This window comes from Leiobunum rupestre, chromosome 6, assembly GCF_980474605.1.
Source record: "Leiobunum rupestre chromosome 6, qqLeiRupe1.1.hap1, whole genome shotgun sequence".
Classification (NCBI taxonomy): domain Eukaryota; kingdom Metazoa; phylum Arthropoda; class Arachnida; order Opiliones; family Sclerosomatidae; genus Leiobunum; species Leiobunum rupestre.
The window spans coordinates 34,809,142-34,832,859 of record NC_143389.1 but is presented as its reverse complement, the minus strand read 5'-3'; the positions used below and the strand labels follow the sequence as shown (position 1 = coordinate 34,832,859).

General features: G+C 40.5%; 2 protein-coding genes across 2 annotated transcripts in view; both read left to right on the top strand.

Annotated features, from left to right (window-relative positions):
• LOC149940717 (platelet-activating factor acetylhydrolase-like) overlaps positions 1 to 23,718 on the top strand; it is a 333,976-nt gene that overhangs the window by 247,602 nt on the left and 62,656 nt on the right. The gene's annotated exons all lie outside the window — the stretch shown is intronic.
• Positions 1 to 23,718, top strand: part of LOC149940722 (aquaporin AQPAe.a-like) — a 128,232-nt gene that overhangs the window by 88,568 nt on the left and 15,946 nt on the right. Inside the window, exon 5 of the mRNA XM_090178213.1 lies at positions 17,145 to 17,225. Within this exon, the coding sequence (XP_090034339.1) occupies positions 17,145 to 17,225 (81 nt within the window). The remainder of the gene's footprint in view (positions 1 to 17,144; positions 17,226 to 23,718) is intronic.

The window sequence follows — 23,718 nt, the reverse complement described above, 5'->3', positions numbered from 1 at the left end:
ATTTAATAATAATCAACTAGGCTAATACCCTTGGCACCACCTTAGGCATAAGTCATCAAGCGACTTTTAAAGCCATTAATTCAGGTGGTCGAGTTAGATTGCGTAGGAGAGTGGTGGCAAGCCCTTCATGCCACGCGAGCCAACAGCTCCCTACACTAACTATTAACGTTAACCTCAACAAGTTTTTATGGAAGGGGAAACCGAAGAGCACTGGGGAAAACCCCTTAAACCAGTGGGGGAGAACTTGCAATTTCAACGCGGAAGGAGTTGTTCCGAGTTTTCACCCAGTGCCACAAGCTGGGATCGAACCCGGCTCCTCTTGCTATTTCGCTGGTAATATTGTACATCGAAATTCTTAATTAGAAACTTTATTCTTTGAACAATTATAATCCTTATTATATCCGGATTGAACCACAGGAAACTCCCAACATTTGAGAGAGGCCTATCAAAAATACTCCGTATGACGTATAAGATAAATTGGGAAACTTTGAAAATGAAGGCTATAAGAAATAACAACAACGTTAGGCAATATTCGCCGTAAGAAAAATCCGATTAGTCGGCTTAACGAGGCGGCTAAATGTATTCGCCGGAGATCTTTACGGTAATACTTTCCAAGGAACATACAGTCCGAGGATAATCTAAGAAAAGAGGACGCTGGCTGAGCTTCTTGACGCGTTGGGAAAGTAGAACGATGTAGATAGAGAAAACGGTGGGGGAGATGGGGAAGAGAAGTTCGAGAGCAATCCGGGATGAGGATGGAGAAAATGGTATAAAGGGAGTAGAGGCGATGGCAGAGATACACATTGCGGAAACGTCTACTTATAAAGGAGTCGACCGGATGGTGATTATTATGGCAGGCCGAGGACCGGGAGCGTCGACTCCCGGAACGTTCCACTCCGTCGCTCGCGCCACGGAAAAGGGATCTACCCGCGGAAAAGAGACATTGGTAGTCGGTGGCCGCCGCGATGGAGTTTAAAAGGAAGCGGGATCCGAAAAACGCTTTTGATTGGCGCCGTTTAATCCGAAGACGTTAAACGGCGAGGCGTCGCGGCTCCGTTTGATCTCCGGGCGTTCCACCCCCCTCCGAACGCGGCGGGGATTTCCGTCGATTGAACTGTAATGATTGTGTCACGTGACTTTGGTGGTCGGCTAGGGGACTAAAGGGATTCTCGGGGGTGAGTCGCGATTTTAGGGGTGACGCGTGTTCGTCGGTCCGTCACGGTCCGTGAAACCTTCCGAAACATTTTATTAGATCTAACTTCGTACTGCGCGGCCTTATATAGGTGTGTGTGTGTGTGTGTGTGTATGGGAAACGGGTGTCGCTTTTATGACCAACGGCTGTCGCGTGCGCCCGTCCAAATTTGATTCGGCGGGAATTCGGGCGTAAATTAACTTTGGGCGAACGGCTGGAAGCGGTTCGCGCGATTACAGAAATGACGCCCCCGCGCCCAGACCTTGCCCCCGCGCCCACTTCGCGTCTTGGGTCTTTCTCTTCTGTTTCAACGCGATTCTAAACTTCCATGTCGCTCCTTTTCCTCGTAAGATTCCGGCTCGAGCTTTTAATTAATAAACGCGTCACGCAATCCCCGCCACTCAACGAAGACAGGGTCCTTTTTAAACGGTCTAACAAACCCGTTTATTTATAGGCAGTTGGGAATTGACGCTCTTCTATTTTACATCATTCTACATCTAGTTTCGATATCTGCCTTTAAAACTCTTAAACAGTTAGGTTTAATTTCAATATCTGATAAGAAATTAGATCTGATCTGGAAGGCTATTCTGTCAAAATCAAAAATGACCAAAAAATCTCGATCCGTCAAATATATCAATGGGCGTGTGGAGAAGGGGCGGATGGCGAAAAATCAAACTTTCGATTGTGTAAGTTCAATTTTAAGTAGTGGCAGTATGTTACGCTATATCCGGTATTTGAGTCCAATAATAAACTAAATGCTTAAGCCGACGACAAATATCTGCTTATTTTTGGTGCCCAATGCTTAAATTTGCACCATCGACCGCGTGTCGAAGCATTTTATTAAAATCTTATGTCGTCATTACATTGAATTTTACTTATACTATCGATAGTTTGATGTTTCGATTGTCATTTTAGACGAATAACTGATAGGCATTCTTAGCTGTTATCTGTACATTAAAAACATATCTGAACAGACAACTGGTTTTATATATTTTTTATAAAAGGTTTTTCTTTGAACTACGGCAGGTATAGATAAAATATTAATCAGCTAAGTCATCAAGCGACTTTTAAAGCCATTAATTCAGGTGGCCGGGTTACAATGCGTAGGAGGGTGGTGGCAAGCCCTTCAAGCCACGCTGGCCAACAGCTCCCTACACTAAATAAAACCGTTAACCTCAACAAATTTTTATGGAAGGGGAAACCGAAGAGCTCGGAGGAAAACCGTTTAAACAAATGGGGAGAGAACTTGCAAACTCAACGCGGAAGGAGTTGTTCCGAGTTTTCACCCAGTGCCACACGCTGGGATCGAACCCGGCTCCTCTTGCTGCGAGGTTTCTTTCAAAAACTAAGTTGTCGATAAATTGCCGAAAAATGTAGAGGTCAAGGTCAATTGACTGAACCGTTTTACAACCATATTCTAGATCTCATCCAATAGTGCCAACTTGGATTAACAATAGTAGTGCCTACCTGGATATATCACTCTAGCGTTCCGCGTGCATTTTCTAAGTGTTTGTTACGGGTTCTGGCTTGTAGAAGGCTACGTGTTACGGTAGTTTCGGTAATTCTCCGTTAACTTCGCCGAAGCGGCGCTGCTGTCGCAAAAGTCAATTGCTTGTCAGGTTTTTTCCAAGTGATATATCCAGGTAGGCACTACTATTATTAATCCAAGGTGCCAAAGATACTCTGATAAATTTAAAGTAAAAAGGAAATCTGATCTGCGCGTATGATTACGTCAAAATCCAAATCCAAAGGAAAAAAACAATAAATTTTAACAAAATTTCATTTCTGATTGTGTACGTAAATAATTGCCAATACACTCTTCTAAAGTTCTAGCGTGTGAATCTATTAAAGTGTTAAGAGTTAATTATGTCGGTTACTTTCAAAGGTTTTTAGGATGTAAGGCGATCTTTATTAAAATGTCGGTGGTGGATGCTAAGAGCCTCGAACTTCTTTTAAATGCTGGTCGCGTCAACAGCCACCTCTCCCCAACGGTAGGCAGGCCTCCCTGTAAGCGACAGAATAACCAACGATGGGTTGAGATGACTTTTCAAACTAGTGTTGTAAGTCAGAAAACCTTTTTTCCGGAAACATTTCCGTATTTTTCGTTCGGAGGCAATCGCATTGCGTGTTCCAAAGACCTTGTTCCGTTCGGAGGCAATCGCATTGCGTGTTCCAAAGACCTTGTTCCGTTCGGAGGCAATCGCATTGCGTGTTCCAAAGACCTTGTTCCGTTCGGAGGCAATCGCATTGCGTGTTCCAAAGACCTTGTTCCGTTCGGAGGCAATCGCATTGCGTGTTCCAAAGACCTTGTTCCGTTCGGAGGCAATCGCATTGCGTGTTCCAAAGACCTTGTTCCGTTCGGAGGCAATCGCATTGCGTGTTCCAAAGACCTTGTTCCGTTCGGAGGCAATCGCATTGCGTGTTCCAAAGACCTTGTTCCGTTCGGAGGCAATCGCATTGCGTGTTCCAAAGACCTTGTTCCGTTCGGAGGCAATCGCATTGCGTGTTCCAAAGACCTTGTTCCGTTCGGAGGCAATCGCATTGCGTGTTCCAAAGACCTTGTTCCGTTCGGAGGCAATCGCATTGCGTGTTCCAAAGACCTTGTTCCGTTCGGAGGCAATCGCATTGCGTGTTCCAAAGACCTTGTTCCGTTCGGAGGCAATCGCATTGCGTGTTCCAAAGACCTTGTTCCGTTCGGAGGCAATCGCATTGCGTGTTCCAAAGACCTTGTTCCGTTCGGAGGCAATCGCATTGCGTGTTCCAAAGACCTTGTTCCGTTCGGAGGCAATCGCATTGCGTGTTCCAAAGACCTTGTTCCGTTCGGAGGCAATCGCATTGCGTGTTCCAAAGACCTTGTTCCGTTCGGAGGCAATCGCATTGCGTGTTCCAAAGACCTTGTTCCGTTCGGAGGCAATCGCATTGCGTGTTCCAAAGACCTTGTTCCGTTCGGAGGCAATCGCATTGCGTGTTCCAAAGACCTTGTTCCGTTCGGAGGCAATCGCATTGCGTGTTCCAAAGACCTTGTTCCGTTCGGAGGCAATCGCATTGCGTGTTCCAAAGACCTTGTTCCGTTCGGAGGCAATCGCATTGCGTGTTCCAAAGACCTTGTTCCGTTCGGAGGCAATCGCATTGCGTGTTCCAAAGACCTTGTTCCGTTCGGAGGCAATCGCATTGCGTGTTCCAAAGACCTTGTTCCGTTCGGAGGCAATCGCATTGCGTGTTCCAAAGACCTTGTTCCGTTCGGAGGCAATCGCATTGCGTGTTCCAAAGACCTTGTTCCGTTCGGAGGCAATCGCATTGCGTGTTCCAAAGACCTTGTTCCGTTCGGAGGCAATCGCATTGCGTGTTCCAAAGACCTTGTTCCGTTCGGAGGCAATCGCATTGCGTGTTCCAAAGACCTTGTTCCGTTCGGAGGCAATCGCATTGCGTGTTCTAAAGCAGTGTTGGAAATAAGCTTTTTAAAAGTACTGGTCAATGTGACCACTATTCCCCCTACTTAAAAAAATAAATTAAGTGGTCATGACCACCCTTCTCTGCCCCACCTCCCCCCCCCCCCCTTTATTTTACCTTTGAAAGTGAATTTTTAATAACGATTAGGAACTATAATGAGTTTTTTCTTATACATATTCATAATGATTGATCTAGATGTTTCTCATTTATCTAATCTGACTGATTGTAGCGGAAGAACGTCAAATTACATTACTGCCAGATGCCACGAAATACGCTCAATTTAGGAGTCAAAATTCGCGATTTCTTTGGCTGTGAGAAACTGAGAGCGCAACGCTTTTATCGTTTTCTCTTTTCGGTATAGAATTATACTTTTAATTAAAAATAAACTGGCCATTATGACCAGTGAACCCCCCAGATTCTATTTAATTTACTGGTCATAACCCAAAATAAACTGGACATTGACCGACGCCACCGCCTTATTTCCAACACTGTTCCAAAGACCTTGTTCCGTTCGGAGGCAATCGCATTGCGTGTTCCAAAGACCTTGTTCCGTTCGGAGGCAATCGCATTGCGTGTTCCAAAGACCTTGTTCCGTTCGGAGGCAATCGCATTGCGTGTTCCAAAGACCTTGTTCCGTTCGGAGGCAATCGCATTGCGTGTTCCAAAGACCTTGTTCCGTTCGGAGGAAATCGCATTGCGTGTTCCAAAGACCTTGTTCCGTTCGGAGGCAATCGCATTGCGTGTTCCAAAGACCTTGTTCCGTTCGGAGGAAATCGCATTGCGTGTTCCAAAGACCTTGTTCCGTTCGGAGGCAATCGCATTGCGTGTTCCAAAGACCTTGTTCCGTTCGGAGGCAATCGCATTGCGTGTTCCAAAGACCTTGTTCCGTTCGGAGGCAATCGCATTGCGTGTTCCAAAGACCTTGTTCCGTTCGGAGGCAATCGCATTGCGTGTTCCAAAGACCTTGTTCCGTTCGGAGGCAATCGCATTGCGTGTTCCAAAGACCTTGTTCCGTTCGGAGGCAATCGCATTGCGTGTTCCAAAGACCTTGTTCCGTTCGGAGGCAATCGCATTGCGTGTTCCAAAGACCTTGTTCCGTTCGGAGGCAATCGCATTGCGTGTTCCAAAGACCTCGTTCCGTTCGGAGGCAATCGCATTGCGTGTTCCAAAGACCTCGTTCCGTTCGGAGCCAATCGTTTTGCGTGTTCCATCGTAATTATAGCGAACGATTGTTGAAAAATAAAGAACAAAAGTAAATGTCTAGTTTCTTAAAATATGCCATTTTAGGCTTTTTAATTTGCACCGTTAAACTACTACGGCCACGGCACACTAGCGCCATCTCTTTAAAGGCTAGAGAGTTAAACGGCGGAAACGGCCTCCTAAAATCGTTCCAATGAAAACAATCGTTGTGAGAAGAAAAACTATTGTCAGGAGACCGAATAGAAGAAAGCGTCCTTAAATGGGCAAGCCATTAGATATTATTGGTTGGACACAGAAAAAGAACACCAAAATCAAGAGAAACTAAAGCGATAAAGTGCAACAGGGAGAGCAGCGGCCCAATCAGGGACCTAGCTTCGCCACTCTAGAGGGGGAATATTGATCATTTCTTTTTCACTTTTCGCTTCACTTCCTCATTTTCCCGAACTACCTTTCGTTATTATCGTTTTAATAGTTTCCGCGTTGCACGCCCCCTTTCGTCTTTATTTTCGATTTCATTTTCATGGCGCGTCAAATTACGTCATAAGTCTATAAGTCTGTTTCACATAAGTATGTTCGTTATCTTATTTTTGTTTCTGAGAGCCATTCTCCACAAATGTGTGGTGGACTTCAGACTAAGCCTAATTATTGCTTTGTGCCTCGTCGTCATAGTGAGCGCGTAGGTTTCAGTTGTTCATTTTTATCGCTAGAGGACTTGATCTTTTTGTGTGGCGTCACTGATGACAATGTCCCTTGGTAAAAGTTGTACTTTTACTCGGTATTCATGTACACTGCACTCTTGGCTCCCGGATTCGGGTCCTTGGACTTGACTCCGGCTCCGACTCCTTGGACTTGATTCCGGCTCCGACTCCTTGGACTTGACTCCGGCTCCGACTCTGTGGACTTGACTGCGACTCCTTGTACTTGACTCCGACTCCGACTCCTTGGCCTTGACTCCGGCTCCGACTCTGTGGACTTGACTCCGACTCCGACTCCTTGGACTTGACTCCGGCTCCTTGGACTTGACTCCGGCTCCTTGGACTTGACTCCTGCTCCGACTCTGTGGACTTGACTCCGACTCCTTGTACTTGACTCCGACTCCGACTCCTTGTACTTGACTCCGGCTCCGACTCTGTGGACTTGACTGCGACTCCTTGTACTTGACTCCGGCTCCGACTCTGTGGACTTGACTGCGACTCCTTGTACTTGACTCCGACTCCGACTCCTTGGACTTGACTGCGACTCCGACTCTGTGGACTTGACTGCGACTCCTTGTACTTGACTCCGACTCCGACTCCTTGGACTTGACTGCGACTCCGACTCCTTGTACTTGACTCCGACTCCGACTCCTTGGACTTGACTGCGACTCCGACTCTGTGGACTTGACTGCGACTCCTTGTACTTGACTCCGACTCCGACTCCTTGGACTTGACTGCGACTCCGACTCCTTGGACTTGACTCCGGCTCCTTTGAAATCAGTTAGCCAAAATTGGGCTCCGACTCCGAATAATTTTGATGGCCGGATCTGCGGAGCACGAATAAGAATAAATATTTTCCCGATCGCCAAAGTCCACGTACATAAATTTTCCGGAATATTAAAGTCAACAACAACGTCGTGTTTTCATTCTATAAACTAAACTAAGTAGAAACAGAATAAAGATTGTTTACTTCAAAACTTTTAAATTGGAGAGAGAGAGAGCGATATGGCAGGCAGAAAGGCCGATATTCTAACAATACCGGTAACCCCTATCGAAGCTTTATTCGTCAAATAATACCCAATAAAACCAAAACCAACGAGATTCCGTGTTTGGCCTCCTTATTCAAACATACTGCGGAAAACAACGCGAAGGAAAGCCTAAAGATGTGGAAATAGAAGAAGATAACTCCCCCCCCCCCCCTGGAAAATGAATAAGACAAGTTGCTCAAGATAGAATAATCCGCGAAATATTTCAACAGGTATTGGTTTTTCTAATGAAAATGCTAAAGGAAAAATAAATATTTATTTTAGTTACTTTAATTCTAGTCTCATGTAACCCCCTCTCCTTAAAAACAATCAGAACTATTAAAATTTACTCTTCTATCAGAATAACAATAATTATGACTTATCTTCTCATGACCCTTATAATTATTTAATTAAAATCACCATAAATGAAATCCAGAATCATTGACACGAAGGTATTTAAAATGTTATTTAACTGATTTCTTAAACCATTAAATTTTAAATTTGATATACATGGTGTTTCAAAAGGTTAAGCAAAAATTTTAAGGAGTTGTTGGGGGTGAGTTGAAAAGTATGCCTGTTTTTTTCCCCATTTTCCTACGATGAGTTAAAAACTTTAATGTTCGCATTTCCCTGCTACTTGTTGCAGCCTACTTCCAGGGGCTAGTAGGCGACACTTTGAAGCTCTCTGGCGCTCTTTTACCCTCATCTTAGGAAAATGGGGAAAAAATGGCATTCTTCTCAACTCACCCCCTACAACTCATTAACACTTTTGCTTAAACTTTTGAAACACCCTGTATTTCGGAATTTTTAATTTCACTCCTTGATTAAAAATAAACTGATATTTTAATGACATTTCTGTAACGAAAATATACCACAACGAAAATCATCAGAATAAAATGCAAATACCAATAGACTAAACTAAATAACACTACGTTATTGCTAAAAGATTTTTTTGGATTTGTGAGGTAGCTAGAAGGTTAGAAGAAAAATAAATATTTGTAGGAAAGAAACTTATACCTTAAAATTTGACGATGCAGTGCGTTTAAGAAACCGAGACGAAAACCAAGGCATAGCTCCGGTAAATAAAAAGTAAAGGTTTACGTCGGGAATATTAAAAAAAAAAGTGAGAAGCCCAAGAGAAGATGAGGATGGAGAGAGCTGGATTTGAAATGGCAACGTTTTCTTTTCCTCTCCAAAGGAAGCCAGCCAGAGATATCCGAGTCGCGTGGACCCCAATCGAAAACGTCCCCAGGCGGCCACACCAGACAACTCACTCTCTCCTCTCCATTGAGCTACTTCGAGTTGGGCTGCTGGCGATACGGAGAAAAAAAAAACAGATAGGGAAAGAGGATGCTGTTGGCAAACCTCGGCGGATGAATTGATGAAAGAGCGGAAGAAGAAGCGGATAACTCGATTCCTCCGCTAACAAACTCCACCGTCTTCCACGAAGTCGCCGTTAAAATATTCAAACGGAATGCAATGTCTCTCTTCACTTCTTCAATCAAAAACTGTCGCGCGTGTCCCCGTCTGCCCCTCCCGCGAAAAAACTAAATGAATTTGTCAAATTGTATTACATTTTCCACCGGTTTCAACGAACCAAAGTATTGATGAGCGCGGTAATGCGATATCGGAACTTCGCCTGTTTTATTTATGCCGTCGTCGGATACTCTTTCAGGCGCCAATTCGCATATTTTTCATATTTTACGCGACTGAAATGGCTTACGTAACTTTTTCTGGAAATTTCTACAACATTTTTCGTTCTCTAAACCAAAGATAATGTTCATAGACCTCGTACTAGAGGCCTGCGCCGATCTGATATGGGTCGGCGGCGGCGTTTGACCCAAAATATACCGGCGGCGCACGCCGGCGTTTAGGCCTACGGCGGCGGCGTCTTCGGCGTGGCCAAAATGACAGGCGGCGGCGGCGTACGCCGGCGTTTCTATAAATTTTAGAGCTATTTTTTGTAGCAGAAGGGCAAGGGCAAATACCAACTCGTACTAGTCCTTCCATGGACTAATTAATGTACTTCACACAGCGACGCCCCGTTTCCGAATATTTGCTTCGGGCCATTGTTAAATGTGCGTTCTGGCGGCGGAGTTAGGAACTAACGGAAAACTAGGGTCAACCGGGGAAGAAGGAAAAGGGGGGGGGGAAACATACCGATAAACCAAGCAACATTTAAATTTAAAGGGAATTAAAATGTGGATAAGCCTTGGTTATATTAGTGACTCTCTCTATAGCCAAGATAGCAATGCTGGAATCTATTGACGCTAAGTGAAAGTGCTATTACTCTGCGTCGACCGAAATCCGAAAACCAAAATTTGACGTTCGACGTAGTTATTTTCGCGTAAATGAATACTAAAGCTTAATATCGGCGGCTGCGGCGTGCGCCGATTTTCGAACAATCGGCAGCGGCGCGATCGGCGCGTTCAAAATTATCGGCGGCGGCGTTTAGCGGCAGCGCGAGCCTCTACCTCGTACCCTAGATTTGAATTCAGAGAGCTTACCGATTGACGGTTTCGTAACGAAGCGATTACCCACTTCCGGCATGTCACCTCCGAAAAATCGGCCTCCATCGGTTGTTGTAGTACGCTATCTATAGTTGGTTACCATGGTAACTACGGATATAATTTTTTCGGAGTTCCGGCAGGAAGTGGGTAAACGCTATTGACTACGCGCGATGCTGTGATTTCTAATCTTGGGTACGAGGTTTACATTATCTTTGTATTAAATAAAGTTAACCCAATGTGAACCGGAAATTTGCACATTAATCGTCACATTTTTTTTTTTTGAGATACACAAACATCGGTGTCGACCCGAGGCCTTAGACACCAGAACACACACAATAACTGATTAATCAGGATGAGATATGTGTAACGGCCACGCCAACGGGGGGATACGTGGGGACAGGGGTGGGGACACCCGTGGCGGAAGTATCCCGACCACCCGTTGGGGGATTGGTAGTCGTCCTCACACGGCCTTCCACAAACTCTGCCTCCCGGACGCCTGGGATTACAGGAGTGAGCCACTACTACCGGCATTAATCGTCACATCGATAAAACGTTAGAGAAGTTGGCCTATTGCGTTATTCAATGGTACTTTTTCTAATCGTTTACGGTAAATTATAAAGATTTCAACTCCGAATATGTTGAAGATGGCGCCACCACAACACTAGGGGGCTATTTAATAACGCACGCTCCAGAAGAACGTTCCAGTTTCAACGTGCCGTTATTTAATAGAATCGGAAAAGCCTCCTAATGTTATGGTGGCGCCATCTTCATCATAGTTGGAGTTGAAATATTTATCATTGTATTCGAGTGAAAACGCTCGCGAGTGGCGCTACCGCGTGGAATAAAACGGGCCCAAAAAACTTATTTCTCAAGAGCAAAACAAACGTTTGCTCATCGCTTTTTGGCTCTCCATCCAACCTATATCCCCCAGGGACAGTCGCTTTAGTTTATGGAAACAAGCAAATATTTTTGGCAGATGAAAAACCTTGTTGAGAGGAGATAACAAGATGTCACGGACATTTAAGTACACACAATGTTAAAACTATATTTTAAATATTAAATTTCAATTTGAACCAATTTTCCTTCACCTTGTACATTAACTTGGTTTTGGAAATAAGGTAATGAAACGCGAACACGTTAATTTAAATTAATTTTTAGACGAACCGAATTTTTCAAGTTACCTGGTTTTGGTAATAGGGTAGCGACACGCGAACAAGTTAGATGGAGCCTGAATAAATTGGCACGAAATTCAAATATGACAGTAGTGCGTACGCATGTTGTGGGGTCCCGCGTATTGGCCAGAAATCTCACTTAAAATTAAAATTTCTTAATGCGACCAAAAACGTAGCTGAGAAATGATTAGTACTAACTTAAAATATAATATTCAACCAAGTCGCACTTAATTAAAAAGATATGTAACTTTTAAGATTAAAATCGCCAAAAACCACAAAAATGGGAAAATGATTAACTTCTTGGGCTTTGATTCCAAAAATTTATAACCAGCTACCGAGGGCATGATATATGCTTTCAATTGTCATATCGCTGGCTCTTCTAGACTTAATTGTTGAAGAGTTGTGTGGAATACGGCGGCGGCGGCGGCATCGGCTACACTGTGCGTGAGCCCAATACACACAAAATCATTGACGGGTTCTGTGAAAATATTCGTGTATGGCGTACATTATTCCGGAGATAAAAAAAATAAAAGTCTGAAAACAACAGACGGCTACGGCCATCTAGTAACGATAGATAGAACTACTTTAACGTAATCAAGCCGCGTAAATGGCGTGATTGCTCAAGAAGTGAACGAATCTTTTTATTTAGACATGTAGCGCCACCTGGGACGATTTCCGAACCGAATAAACACGTTTTGTTTTATCATTCTCCAAAAATAAAAGAACGCGTCAAAAGAGAACTCAGCCCAAAGTCCACATCAGGATGAAGAGTACAGCCGCGGAAGCTTACGAGCATATGTTCGATTATTCCTAACCAATCCTTAGCAAGCCCTTTTGGTTTCGATAAAGAACGATAGCATTAATTAGAATTAACTTTAACTTACTACGAGACTACCCGAGGTGGTTATCACCGATTTTGTAGAGCTTATGGTAGTATGAAAATTCGCAAAGGGAAAAGTTGCAATGGGCTTTAGTTTTCCCATGGCAACCGAAAATGTTTTTTACCTCGGAAAACAAAAATCTACATTTAAAAAAGGATGGGATTTTACTCAATTTCAAACAATTTTATTTGACTTTACCCAACTCAACTTAAATTTATCTCAATATTACTTTATTAATGTAATTTATTGAAATTTTACCAAAATTTAACCAAAATTGGTAAATTTTACCCAAAATAGATCAAAATTATCATTTTGGAGTTTTGAAAATTTTAATTTTTTCGCATTTTTGAAGAATTTTCACAAGTAACTTAAGTGTGAAACCGAGAAAATCCCATGCTTTTATAAACGGAGATTATTTCGTTTTGAGAGGTCAAAAACATTTTCGGTTGCCATGAGAAAACTAAAGCCCATTGTAACTTTTCCCTTTGCGAATTTTCATACTACCATAAGGTCTACCTAACCCCCGAGTTTCAACAAAATCAGTGATAACCACCCCTGGCAGTCTCCTTGTTAGTGTAGGCATAAGTAACATAATAGAATAAGTATGACACTGGACTAGTAACTATAGTAACAGTTCTTGGGCAGTTCTCAGTCTTTATACGCAACTAATGATTATATGTTCATTGACGAAACGTAAAACAAATTGGCATCTGGGGGAGTGGTAAGTGTCATACTTATAATGTGACTTATGGTGTCGGGCAGTTGTTTAGTGAGAAGCAACGTCGTAAAGTATAAATAGAATAACAGAGCCATTACGCGAATTTTTGTTCGTAGGTAACTAAAGATAGATTTACGCAGCTGCCAACATGTGCGGCATTGAATGTAACTTCTAAACTTCACCCGAACTTACAAGGAGACTACCCGAGTTGTAACACACCTATTGTGTTTAAACTCGGGTGTTTGGTAGACCTTTATGTAACTTCTAAAACCTCAAAGGGAAATGTCTCCATAGGCAACCGTTTTGCCATGGCAACCAAATTTGTTTTGACAACACAAAATGGAATTTTTCCTAAGGAAAATAACATGGGAATCTGATAGATTTTTAAAAATGTTAAAAAATTTAAAACTTTCGAAAATGCTAAAAACAAAAAAATAAATAAAAAATAATTAAAAAGTTCGAAATTGATAAAAATTTGATTAATTTTGATCGATGTGATCAATATGGGTGAAAATGAACGAAAATGGCTAAGGATTCAAAAATGTAAGACAAAATGAATAAAATTGCAAAAAATGACACAATATCTCTAAATGTGTGAATTTTTTTCAAAAGTAATAAATTTGAATACATTTGACCAATTTTGATCAAAATTATTAATTTTGATTAAAAGTGATACATTTTTTTAAAAATTTATTAAACTTGATTTACTGTGTGAAATCGGTGTAATGTCTAGAAAAAATATTCGATAAAATTTGATTAATTTTGATCAAATTTGAAAAAGATGATCAAAATGAACAAAAATTAAAAAAATTAGATAAAATGTACGAAGATGACTAAAATTGTTAAATATCTGAAAAAACGTTAAAAATTAAATTACTTTTTTAAAATGTGATAAAATTTAATCAGATTCCCATGTTATTTTCCATAGGAAAATTTCCATTTTGTGATGTCAAAAACATTTTTGGTTGCCATGGCAAAACGGTTGCCTATGGAGACATTTCCCTTTGGGGTTTTTCAAGTTACCAAACACCCGAGTTTAAACAAAATAGGTGTGTTACACCTCGGGTAGTCTCCTTGTTAGTTAAACAACCATATCTCGTGCAAAGCCAAGCCATATAGTGGTTACGAATTTGCATAAAACGCGTATACGTAACTACGAAGAAAAAAAAGAAAATGAAGAAATTGGAAAGGAGACAATGATTGTATGAGAATGGTTCTCCGGGAGTACTATCTCCCTCCGATGGCTTAGACGTCGCTAATGCCCCGTTAAGCTGCCATTATTACGTACGCCGGCTGATACCTCGATTTGGGCCGAATCATTCTTAAGATGACATTAAGCCCCACCGAAGGGAAATGGCCCGTCAACACCCCCCTCCATCGACCGGTCTCGCGCCCTCTCGCGGGGAAAATTAAAAGAGTCTAGACCATTTAAATTTGCCTTTATTGTTCTGTCTAAATATTTCCTTAAAAATTTAAACTTAAGTATTAAATTTAAATTTGTTTTCGTAATTATTATCGTAAAACCGGATTAGCAACTTGACCGTTTGATCGTTTCGGGGTACATCAGACTTATTAACTTCCGGTAGAGGTTAACGGGAATAGTTAGTGTAGGGAGCTGTTGGCTCGCGTGGCATGAAGGGCTTGCCACCACTCCTACGCATTGTAACCCGGCCACCTGAGTTAATGGCCTTAAAAGTCGCTTGATGACTTAGACATAAGGTGGTGCCAAGGGTATTAGCCTAGCTGATTATTATCATTATTATTAATGTAAGACAAAGCTCCATTGAAATGAAACTTTGTTCACGGGATATGAGGTAAACTACAATCACGAGATTTTGTTTCCATGGTCACTTTTTCAATAGCGTCATGAACGTAATAATTTTCAATTTACAGTCCACTAATTTTATATTCCGTGTGAAACAAGGTTTCATTGATGCAAATATTATATAAAGGCATACTTATAAGTGATTATGTTTGCATATACTACTACATAAGTGGTTAATAAAGTGGAATAAAGTTAAGAATAGGAATATTTTTATTATTGTTTCGTTGATTAACATTCGTTATGAACCAATTAAGATTATTTAAAAAAATATGTGATTGGCGTTAAGCGCAAAAAGTAAAAAAAAAAATGAGTCTCCGTCTACGCGTTTTTCAATACCCGTTTCATTGTACGGGCTTAATCTCTCCCTAATTATTTGTCCACACTAACCCGGTGAAAAATGACAAAAAGTTTGTCGCTAATGGTAGCGAGTTAGCGATTGCATCTCGCCCCGAAATAAAAGCAAAACAATTTTTCTGGCGTCCCCATGGGATGGTGCACCGTCGTGCTGCTACCTTTTAATTCAGCTAGAGTTAGAGAGAGAAAGCGAGAAGGGGACAATAGGTGTATGAATACGAGGCGGAATGGTTTCTGAGAAGGGGGCTTTAATTAGGGCCACTTGTTTCCTAAAAGCTATCTTTCCCATTCCGTTTTTTTCCCTTCCACCTAAAACTAAACTCGGTAGCTGTTATCTGATAGTACGGTCAAACTGGGTAAATGGTACGGTTTGCGCCTTAAATCATATAGATCGGTGTATCGGGTTATTCTACATCCGTAAACTTTCTCTCGGGAACGAAACGTGGCGATCCGTTCGCGGTGTTATTATGATATATTCTCGGAGCTTTAACTTAACGAAGCGAGCCCGATGCTTAGCCACGTATCCCTTACCTCCTTCGCTGGCTTCGGCTACATTATCGACTATAACGTAGCCCGAGTATAGACGCGAAGTTAGGATGGGAGAAAATAGAGTAGAAGCGTCTATTTTTGCAGGCTGCCCGTTTTACTTCGAAGAATATAAGCGCTGTAGCGAAAGTAAAAGTTCAAGTAAATTACTAACTTCATCAAAAACACGAAGAAGGCTACCATCAACTTCTGGCACAGAGTTCTGTTTAATCTCGCGTAAAAGTCTGACACTTAGAAAACCAACATCCTAGACTCTGCAAACTTGTTTATTCGACTTGATTTAAGTTTACGAAAGAAAAAGTTCTAGGCAACGACACTGTGCTGAGAGAAGATAATTAGCATTATTTTAATTAAGAATATAGGTATAATCATAAGTAACGTAATAAAAATAAGTATGACAATTAACGAGATTTACAACAAAACTGATTTTCATAGTTATTGCGTAATCAAGATGTTTTCTCAGCACAGAGCCCTCTAGCGTCTAAAATACACGAGACTTCCGCCAAGCCGAAATATCTGGTTTCCGATAGATAGGCGGAATATTAGGCTAAAATGATAAAAATGAAAAAGGTTTTCTCGGCGCCACGAGCTCATGTTTTTTTTTATCACGCGTGATTCGCAAGCGGGTTTTCGAAACAAAGCCAAAGCCCCTAGCGACTCCAGAACGTGCTCTCCGATATTAGGCTTACATTTTTATCGAAAAGTAGTCATCCAAAACGGTAAGTCGCGAGTTCAAATCACAGCTTGAAGAGAGTATCAGTGCCGAAAAAAGGTTCGGTTAAAAAATTAGCATTAAAGCAATAGGAAATGTCATACTTATTGTTATTATGTTACTTATGGTATAATCCTAAGTAACACCATAAGCCTAATGACTTACCCATTAATAATTTGGTTTAATTTTCATCACTAACAAATAAGAATAAGGATTAACAAATTAGCTCGGAAAAATTTCAATTTATTTAACTAAGATAGGCATTATAATTATATAATTATAATATTTAATAATAATCAACGCGACGTATATTAATTAATTAACCCATCCGACATACTATAGTTAATTCTAGTGTTGTAAGTTGGAAAATTTTCCGCGGAAAATTTCCCGCTCGGTAAACTTTCCGGAAAATGACCGAGGCCTTTTTTCCGGAAAATTTTCCGTATTTCTCCGAAAAAAAAATTTCATTCCATGATTAGTGTAATATATAGTTTGCAAATTTAAATTTCGCGGCATTTTCGCTTCATTTTATCGAATCTAAAAGTAAAACTAAACCTCTAGACTAGCTTTAAACTGATTAACAATGTAACACTATTAATGTTTTGTAGTATGTTTACTGATACTTGACATTTTATATCGATCAAAAGTTAAAAACATTCAAAACCCTTAAAAAGTAATTTATGTTTCAATTTTTTTATTTTTCCGATTTGCGGAAAATTTTCCGCAATCCGGACAATTTTCTGGCAATTTTTCCGCATTTTATTTTTCCGGAAAATTAACACCCTAGTTAATTCCGTTCCATCGCTATTTTTGCCAATACAATATTACTAGCTCATCAATATCTTTTTGTACATTTCATTTCAGATCCCGTCTAGCGGCGGCTCGATGAACCCCGCCCGGTCCCTGGGACCCGCTTTCGTCATGAACAAATGGACCAATCATTGGGTATGTCCCCTTTCATTTCACGCGGTACCGAAATTTATAGCTATAGCTGCGGGTATAGAATTTCAATAAATTGGCCAGCGCGATTCGGGGAAAAGGTCGAACCCGCTCTCTGACGGACGATTGGTATTTTCCGTCCGTAAAAGGCATCCTTCTCACTTCTCCTCACCCCGCCTTCCTTTTGAACTTTTCAATTTCGATTCGGGACTCGATAGATCTATGTTGGGTAGAATGCCGATACCTTTTTGCGCCGACGAAAGAAAAACTTGGAAAAAGTCGGAGCCCGAACAGATGTTTTCTAAAGTCCGATTTATCAGCGATGGATGCGGTGTAAGCCGGCAAAGACTTTTTCAATTACCAGTCCGATGAACGCGGAAAGAAGCCCTAATTAATGGACCCTACTTAGTCCACGTTAAAAAGCCGCCATTATAACCGCCGTTTATCCAATTTCGATTTGGCCTATTTTTCGAGGAGTTCGTTAGAGGTCGAATTTACTGCCTTGACACTTTGCGTTTCACATTTATTACTAAAAACTATTTTTATGTACTCGAAATCAATGTTACCCGAGACAACTAAAGTGGTTGGTATTTAACATTAATAAACATCCGAATAACTTCATTATTTGCCCAATAGATGGCCGCAGTCCTCTTCCGTTTTTTAAAGGCGCAATTTTCAAATAATACCACCCACAGATAAACAATTGCGCACTTAAAGGGAATATAACCTGCAAAGCAATATTTACGGAAGACCCCTTCATTTTGTAAATTATCCAGTACAGTGGCGCCAAACATTTTTAAAGCCAAAGGCAAGAGAGGCGAGAGCTGCAAACGTTTGTGTTATATTCCCTTTAAACACGCGTGGAAAAATCATGATGTTAATTTTCTTAGAAAAATTTTCCGTTTTCTTCCCAATCGTTAGTCCTTTTAAAACAGGGTTGCCACGGTCTTTTTAATGTAGAGGTGGATGTTATTTTAAATTATGGCACGGTGGAGATACTTTTGTCGAGGTGTTCCTTTAAATTCAATTTTTAAGTGGGAAAATATTTTTATTAAAATACAAATTTTTTACAAGCTCTTTCACATTATTGGCATACAATAAATTTCACCTAAGTCTAATCTAAAATTATTTAACATACATATAATTTTATATACCAAAGTATAGTTTCAAAAAATTCCGTTGCCTACGTTATTATAGAGGCCCGTGCACGACACGACGACTCTTTCCTTCACTTCCGATTCACGGAAGATGGCTCTCTGATCTGAATCTAATAAGGGTTTTTTTTAATAGGCTTAACCTTTTCTAATGAGACAAAAACAGTTTTTATTAAAAAAAATTAAATTAATGAAATTAAATTAAACTTCTTCCCAAATTCATTATAATGCAACAGTTTGCAACCCCATATTTTGTTTCGGGTCTTGACTCTTGAAAGTTGAAACCTTTCCGTTGCCTAGACAACGGGGTTCATATACGAGAGGACCAGTCTAGAGGCCGTAATTCACCAGTTTCAATAATGTAAAGTAAAGGTATTTTCAATACCACAAGTAGACAACTTCAATAGTTTTGACACGCGCTTTATTTTATCGCAATTGGCACAGATAGTACTTTTGCGCGAGACTAATTTTAAGAACGCGCTGCCTTTTTTCAGTGCAAAATCTTTGAAACCGATAGATGGCGTTAATGTTATTGCAACTGGAAAATTGTCGAACGAAAATTCCAAATTTCAATTGAAGAAAATACCTTCGTAAAGTATAATAATAATAATAATAATAATAATCAGCTAGGCTAATACCCTTGGCACCACCTTAGGCCTAAGTCATCAAGCGACTTTTGAAGCCTTTATTCAGGTGGCCGGGTTACAATGCGTAGGAGGGTGTGGCAAGCCCTGCATGCCACGCGAGCCAACAGCTCCCTACAGCTACACTAACTATTACCGTTAACCTCAACAAGTTTTATGGAAGGGGAAACCGAAGATCTCGGGGGAAAACCCCTTAAACCAGTGGGGCGAGAACTTACAAACTCTACGCAGAAGGATTTGTTCCGAGTTTTCACCCAGTGCCACAAGCTGGGATCGAACCCGGCTCCTCTTGCTTTGGCCAAGAAAGGCTTAATGATCTAGCCATGTACACAGGTATTTTTCTAAAGATATAAGAAAGAACGCTTTTAAAAAATATATATAGTAATAAAAATTTAAGTATATGAATTTTTGGATAAAAAAATAATGGCCCGTGCCCCCACAGAAATGTTTTCCAATCGCCGCCGCTGACCGAACACGGGTCTTTATAATAACGTATTCATAGGCAACGATTCAAGGCTATTTTCACGCGAATAGATCGGGTACAAGCTCCATAACTGAGCGCCATCTACTATTAGAAAACAATAAGTGCATATTACGTAATATTCTTTTTATCCCGTTTGTACAAAATTTTATTAGTTTCTACTTTCGAAAAACTCCCGTAGATGGCGCCACAATGTATACGGAAGCGGCTTATTCAGCGAAATATCGTTTCTTTAGCTCCGGGGGTTCGTTTTAACTTATTACTAAAGCCCTCCTAAGGGTGAAACATTCGCCCCCTGTCCTAGAAGAGCGAACGGAGAAATACGCTCGCTCCGCAGCTCCCTTCGTGGCTAGTGGGAAATTTGGAAATTAATATCTGGACTAGCTGAGGGGAAACACGTGTTTCTGACCATACCCTTTATCATAAGTGGATCCACTTATGCCTTTGTCTATGGAATTTAAAAGTAACGAATCTATTTTTAGCACAATTAATGCAATAAAATTAAAACTTGTATCTTCGCCAGCTCGAGGCAATTTTCAATGGACGCGAAGTATATTGAAATCAGCGGGAGCTTGCGAAGCAGTGGCGTAAATAGGGGCCCCTAAATTCTTAGCGATCCATAAGCCAGATACCGACTTTTCCCCTATAAATGCCCCTAAAAGAGTTTCGTGGGGGCCCCTGGAGATCTTAGCTACGCCACTGCTGCGAAGATGCGCAATGAACACTTATTTTTTGGGGCAGTCTAATTTAAAAATATTTAAATCGATTGAACAAAATGCGCATTGTAAAATAACGAATTAATAATGAGATGCAAAGAAGCGGTTTAAATTCACATTAATAATTAAATTTTTCCGAAAAAGGAAGAGTGGCTCTTGCGAAACGTTGGTTTTAAATCACTTTTACGCCTCATTATTAATTTATGTATGTACGTAATGGATCTCACTGGTCATTAATAATTAATATTTCCCATATTTCAACCGTTTTGATTCAATTTTTAATATTTTGGAAATTGCGTTTTTAAAGTTATAAACACTTTGTTCGAAGTCCAATCGTAAAATAACGCTTAAGATTTTGATTATAAGGTGCTTCAATAAACGATCCTCTCTTTACCCGTATTAATAATGTCATCTCCTCAACGTAACCCTCCAATTGGGTCTGTGACGTAAGTTGTATCCAATGTGACGTAATTCTGCGTTTTCAATATTCGTTAAAACGGTGGCGTTAGTTGTCGAGGGTTACGTTGAGAAGACGCGTTTTGGGGTGAATAGTTTTTACACACAATCCTTAGGGATTTGTGTGTATTACGATCACCTACTGTGTAGCCGCCGCCGCCGCCGCCGCCGTACACACGATTGCTCGCGGTACGTTAGTGGTACAAAGGCGACTGATATCTCAATCGGTAGGCACTATTATAGCCTCGACGGGATTTTCATAATTTTTGGGATCGGGGCCCCGGAAGTGGGGTATTTGCCCATTTAAGTGATTTTTGGCGATTTTCGTCTTAAAATTTACGTACTTTTTTAAAATTAAGAGGAATTGTTTGAATATTATATTTTTAGTTGGTACTGATCATTTCTGAACTACGATTTCGGTTGCATTAAGAAATTTTAATTTTAAGTGAGATTTCTGGCCAATTCGTGGGACCCCGCAACTCGTGGACGCGCTATTGTCATATTTGAATTCCGTGTCAATTGATACACGCGTAGAGCTCGTCGTTTGGATAAGAAATATCCGTTTTATTTGTTTTTATCCATAGCCGAAAATTATCTGAAATTTTTATGAATAATTTAAATTTTGGCGATTAATTTACCTGTTCCGCCGAGCTCTATGTAACAGGCGCCATCTCACTCGTTCGCGTTTGGCTACTTTATTTCCAAAACCAGGTAACTCGAAAAATTCGTTTTGTATAAAAATTGATTTAAATTAACGTGTTCACGTTTCGCTACTTTATTTCCAAAACCAGGTAACTCGAAAAATGCGTTTTCGATAAAACTCCTCTTGGGTTTAAAAGTTAAAAGTACAAAATGATTGGAAATTTGTTCAAATATAAATTTAATATTTGAAATATAGTTAATACATCGGGGGGGATTGTGTGTACTTAAATGTCTGGGACATCTTGTTTATATTTGCTTCAATGCAAAAACTATTCTAAAAAATAATATTCCGCTAGGGGCGCTCAACTCATACAGATATCGTTTACTCGTAGGTTAACATAGAAACTTCAACGAATAGGTTGGCCACTGTAGCGCGAGATCAAAGTTGGCCGTCGATTAATTATCGCACGGGGATATTCTAGTTATGTTTGCAAAAATATATCTGCGCATGCCCAAATATATTTTTGCATTTTCTTGCCGCTAGAGCGCCATTATCAAACGTTTTTCTTTAATCCCTACGCTTTAATTAATCCACTCTTACAAGCACCGTGTAAAGAGTAGCTCGCACGTTCTAGCGAACCGCTGAATTGGTTTTATTGAAGCGCCCATTGTGAAATATTTGGAAAATTGCGTTCATAAAATTATGAAAACTTTGTTCCAATTAGTCTAATGAGAAAATGTAGCTTAAGATTAACGGTAACGGTTCTTTTAACTCAATTTTTACCAAGTCAATTTTTTATAACTATATAAATAGTAACGGCGGGGGTGGGGAGGCAAGCTAGGGGGTGGAATTCGGGGAGGCAGAGTAAATATTACGTGAAAGGTCAAAGCGGGAGAGCCTCTATTTTAAGAATCTTTCAGTCAAATCAATGCGACCACTCTTTTATCGTCGGCAAGAACAGGCGGGAGACTTTAACTTCTCGTCGGAAAAAAGGGCTACTTTTATAAGCCTTAAGTAATTCCAACGCGTCCCGTCCACTCTCGCCCCCAACCCCTGATGTGACGTGATGTCCTACCTAATCAATCAGGAACCTTATTGATCCGCTCTTTTAAAAGTGGTACTATTCCGTACGTGGGGGTGGCACCAGCGGCTACTTCCTGCCCTCCTTTCGCAGCCTTCACCCGACGATGTGTTTCCTTCCGCTCGTACATATCGGAAAACGCGTCGAACAGTTAATCGATTTTATCGACACCCTAAAGTCACTCCTCCTTCTCTCTCTCTCGCTTACACTATCGGACAGACTGTATTTTGGCTCTAAAAAGGGAAGGCCCCGAATTTAAAAGCTATATTTTGATGTCGATGGAGAAGACCCAACCTGCCAGCGCCCTCTGTGTTGATTTATCCGAACTAAACATTGACGAAATGCCCGATATCACTGTCGACCCCTCTTTAACCTCTTCCCTCGAAAACGTTTCTGCAGAGAGTCAGCGGCTCGATATTTCCACCTATCGGAAGATGTTGCGAAAAATTGTTCGGACATTTCGAGTATGCTCAAATATTCCCTCCTACTTGCTAGCCTTTTTCACGCCTACTTTTGAGCAATATAATGTTTCAATGAAACATAACTCGTGACAATATTTCACGGGTAATTTCCTTGAAAATGACAAAACAGTGATGAAAAATTAACGATTAGTTTCAATATTAACTATCGCGAGATATTTGTTTACAACCAAATAATTAGATCGAATAGAACTTGGAAATGTTCTCGAATATTCGATAGATTATTGAACCTTGTTCAGAAATTTCCTAGAACAGCAAAGTAAAACTAAAACTAAAAAATTTAAAACCAAATACGTCAAATTATTTGTTATTCGAAATACCATTTCGAATTTATCTGTTAACTGCCTCTATTTTTCATTCACAAATATTTTGTCAAACTATTTGACGATTTAAATATTCGATTTGGTTATTGACGTGGCTAGGTAACAAATATTTGATATTCCAATCTTTTCCCCAAAGCGTTATTTGCACGCTTCTATTAAATATTTTTGAAAAAAGTGTAAAACCACCAAATAAAATAAACCTAAAATCATAAAACATTTATACTAAATGAGATAAAATCATTAAAAACATATACTATAAAAGACGAAATCATTAAACACCTAAACGAAAAGAGCAGAAATACTTCACGAGTAAAATGTATTTAAAAACATCACAACACATTGAAGTGGGAATAGTACCACTATAATTACATAGGCGCGTTCGGGAAACAAATTCTATCACTTTCAAAGTATATTAGTACAATACGATTGGGAAACAAAATTGTATCGGATATAGTTCCCGCCGCTTACAGCGGATGGCGCCACCAACAAATGATAGAGTTCTCAAATTTTGAAAAATTTGTT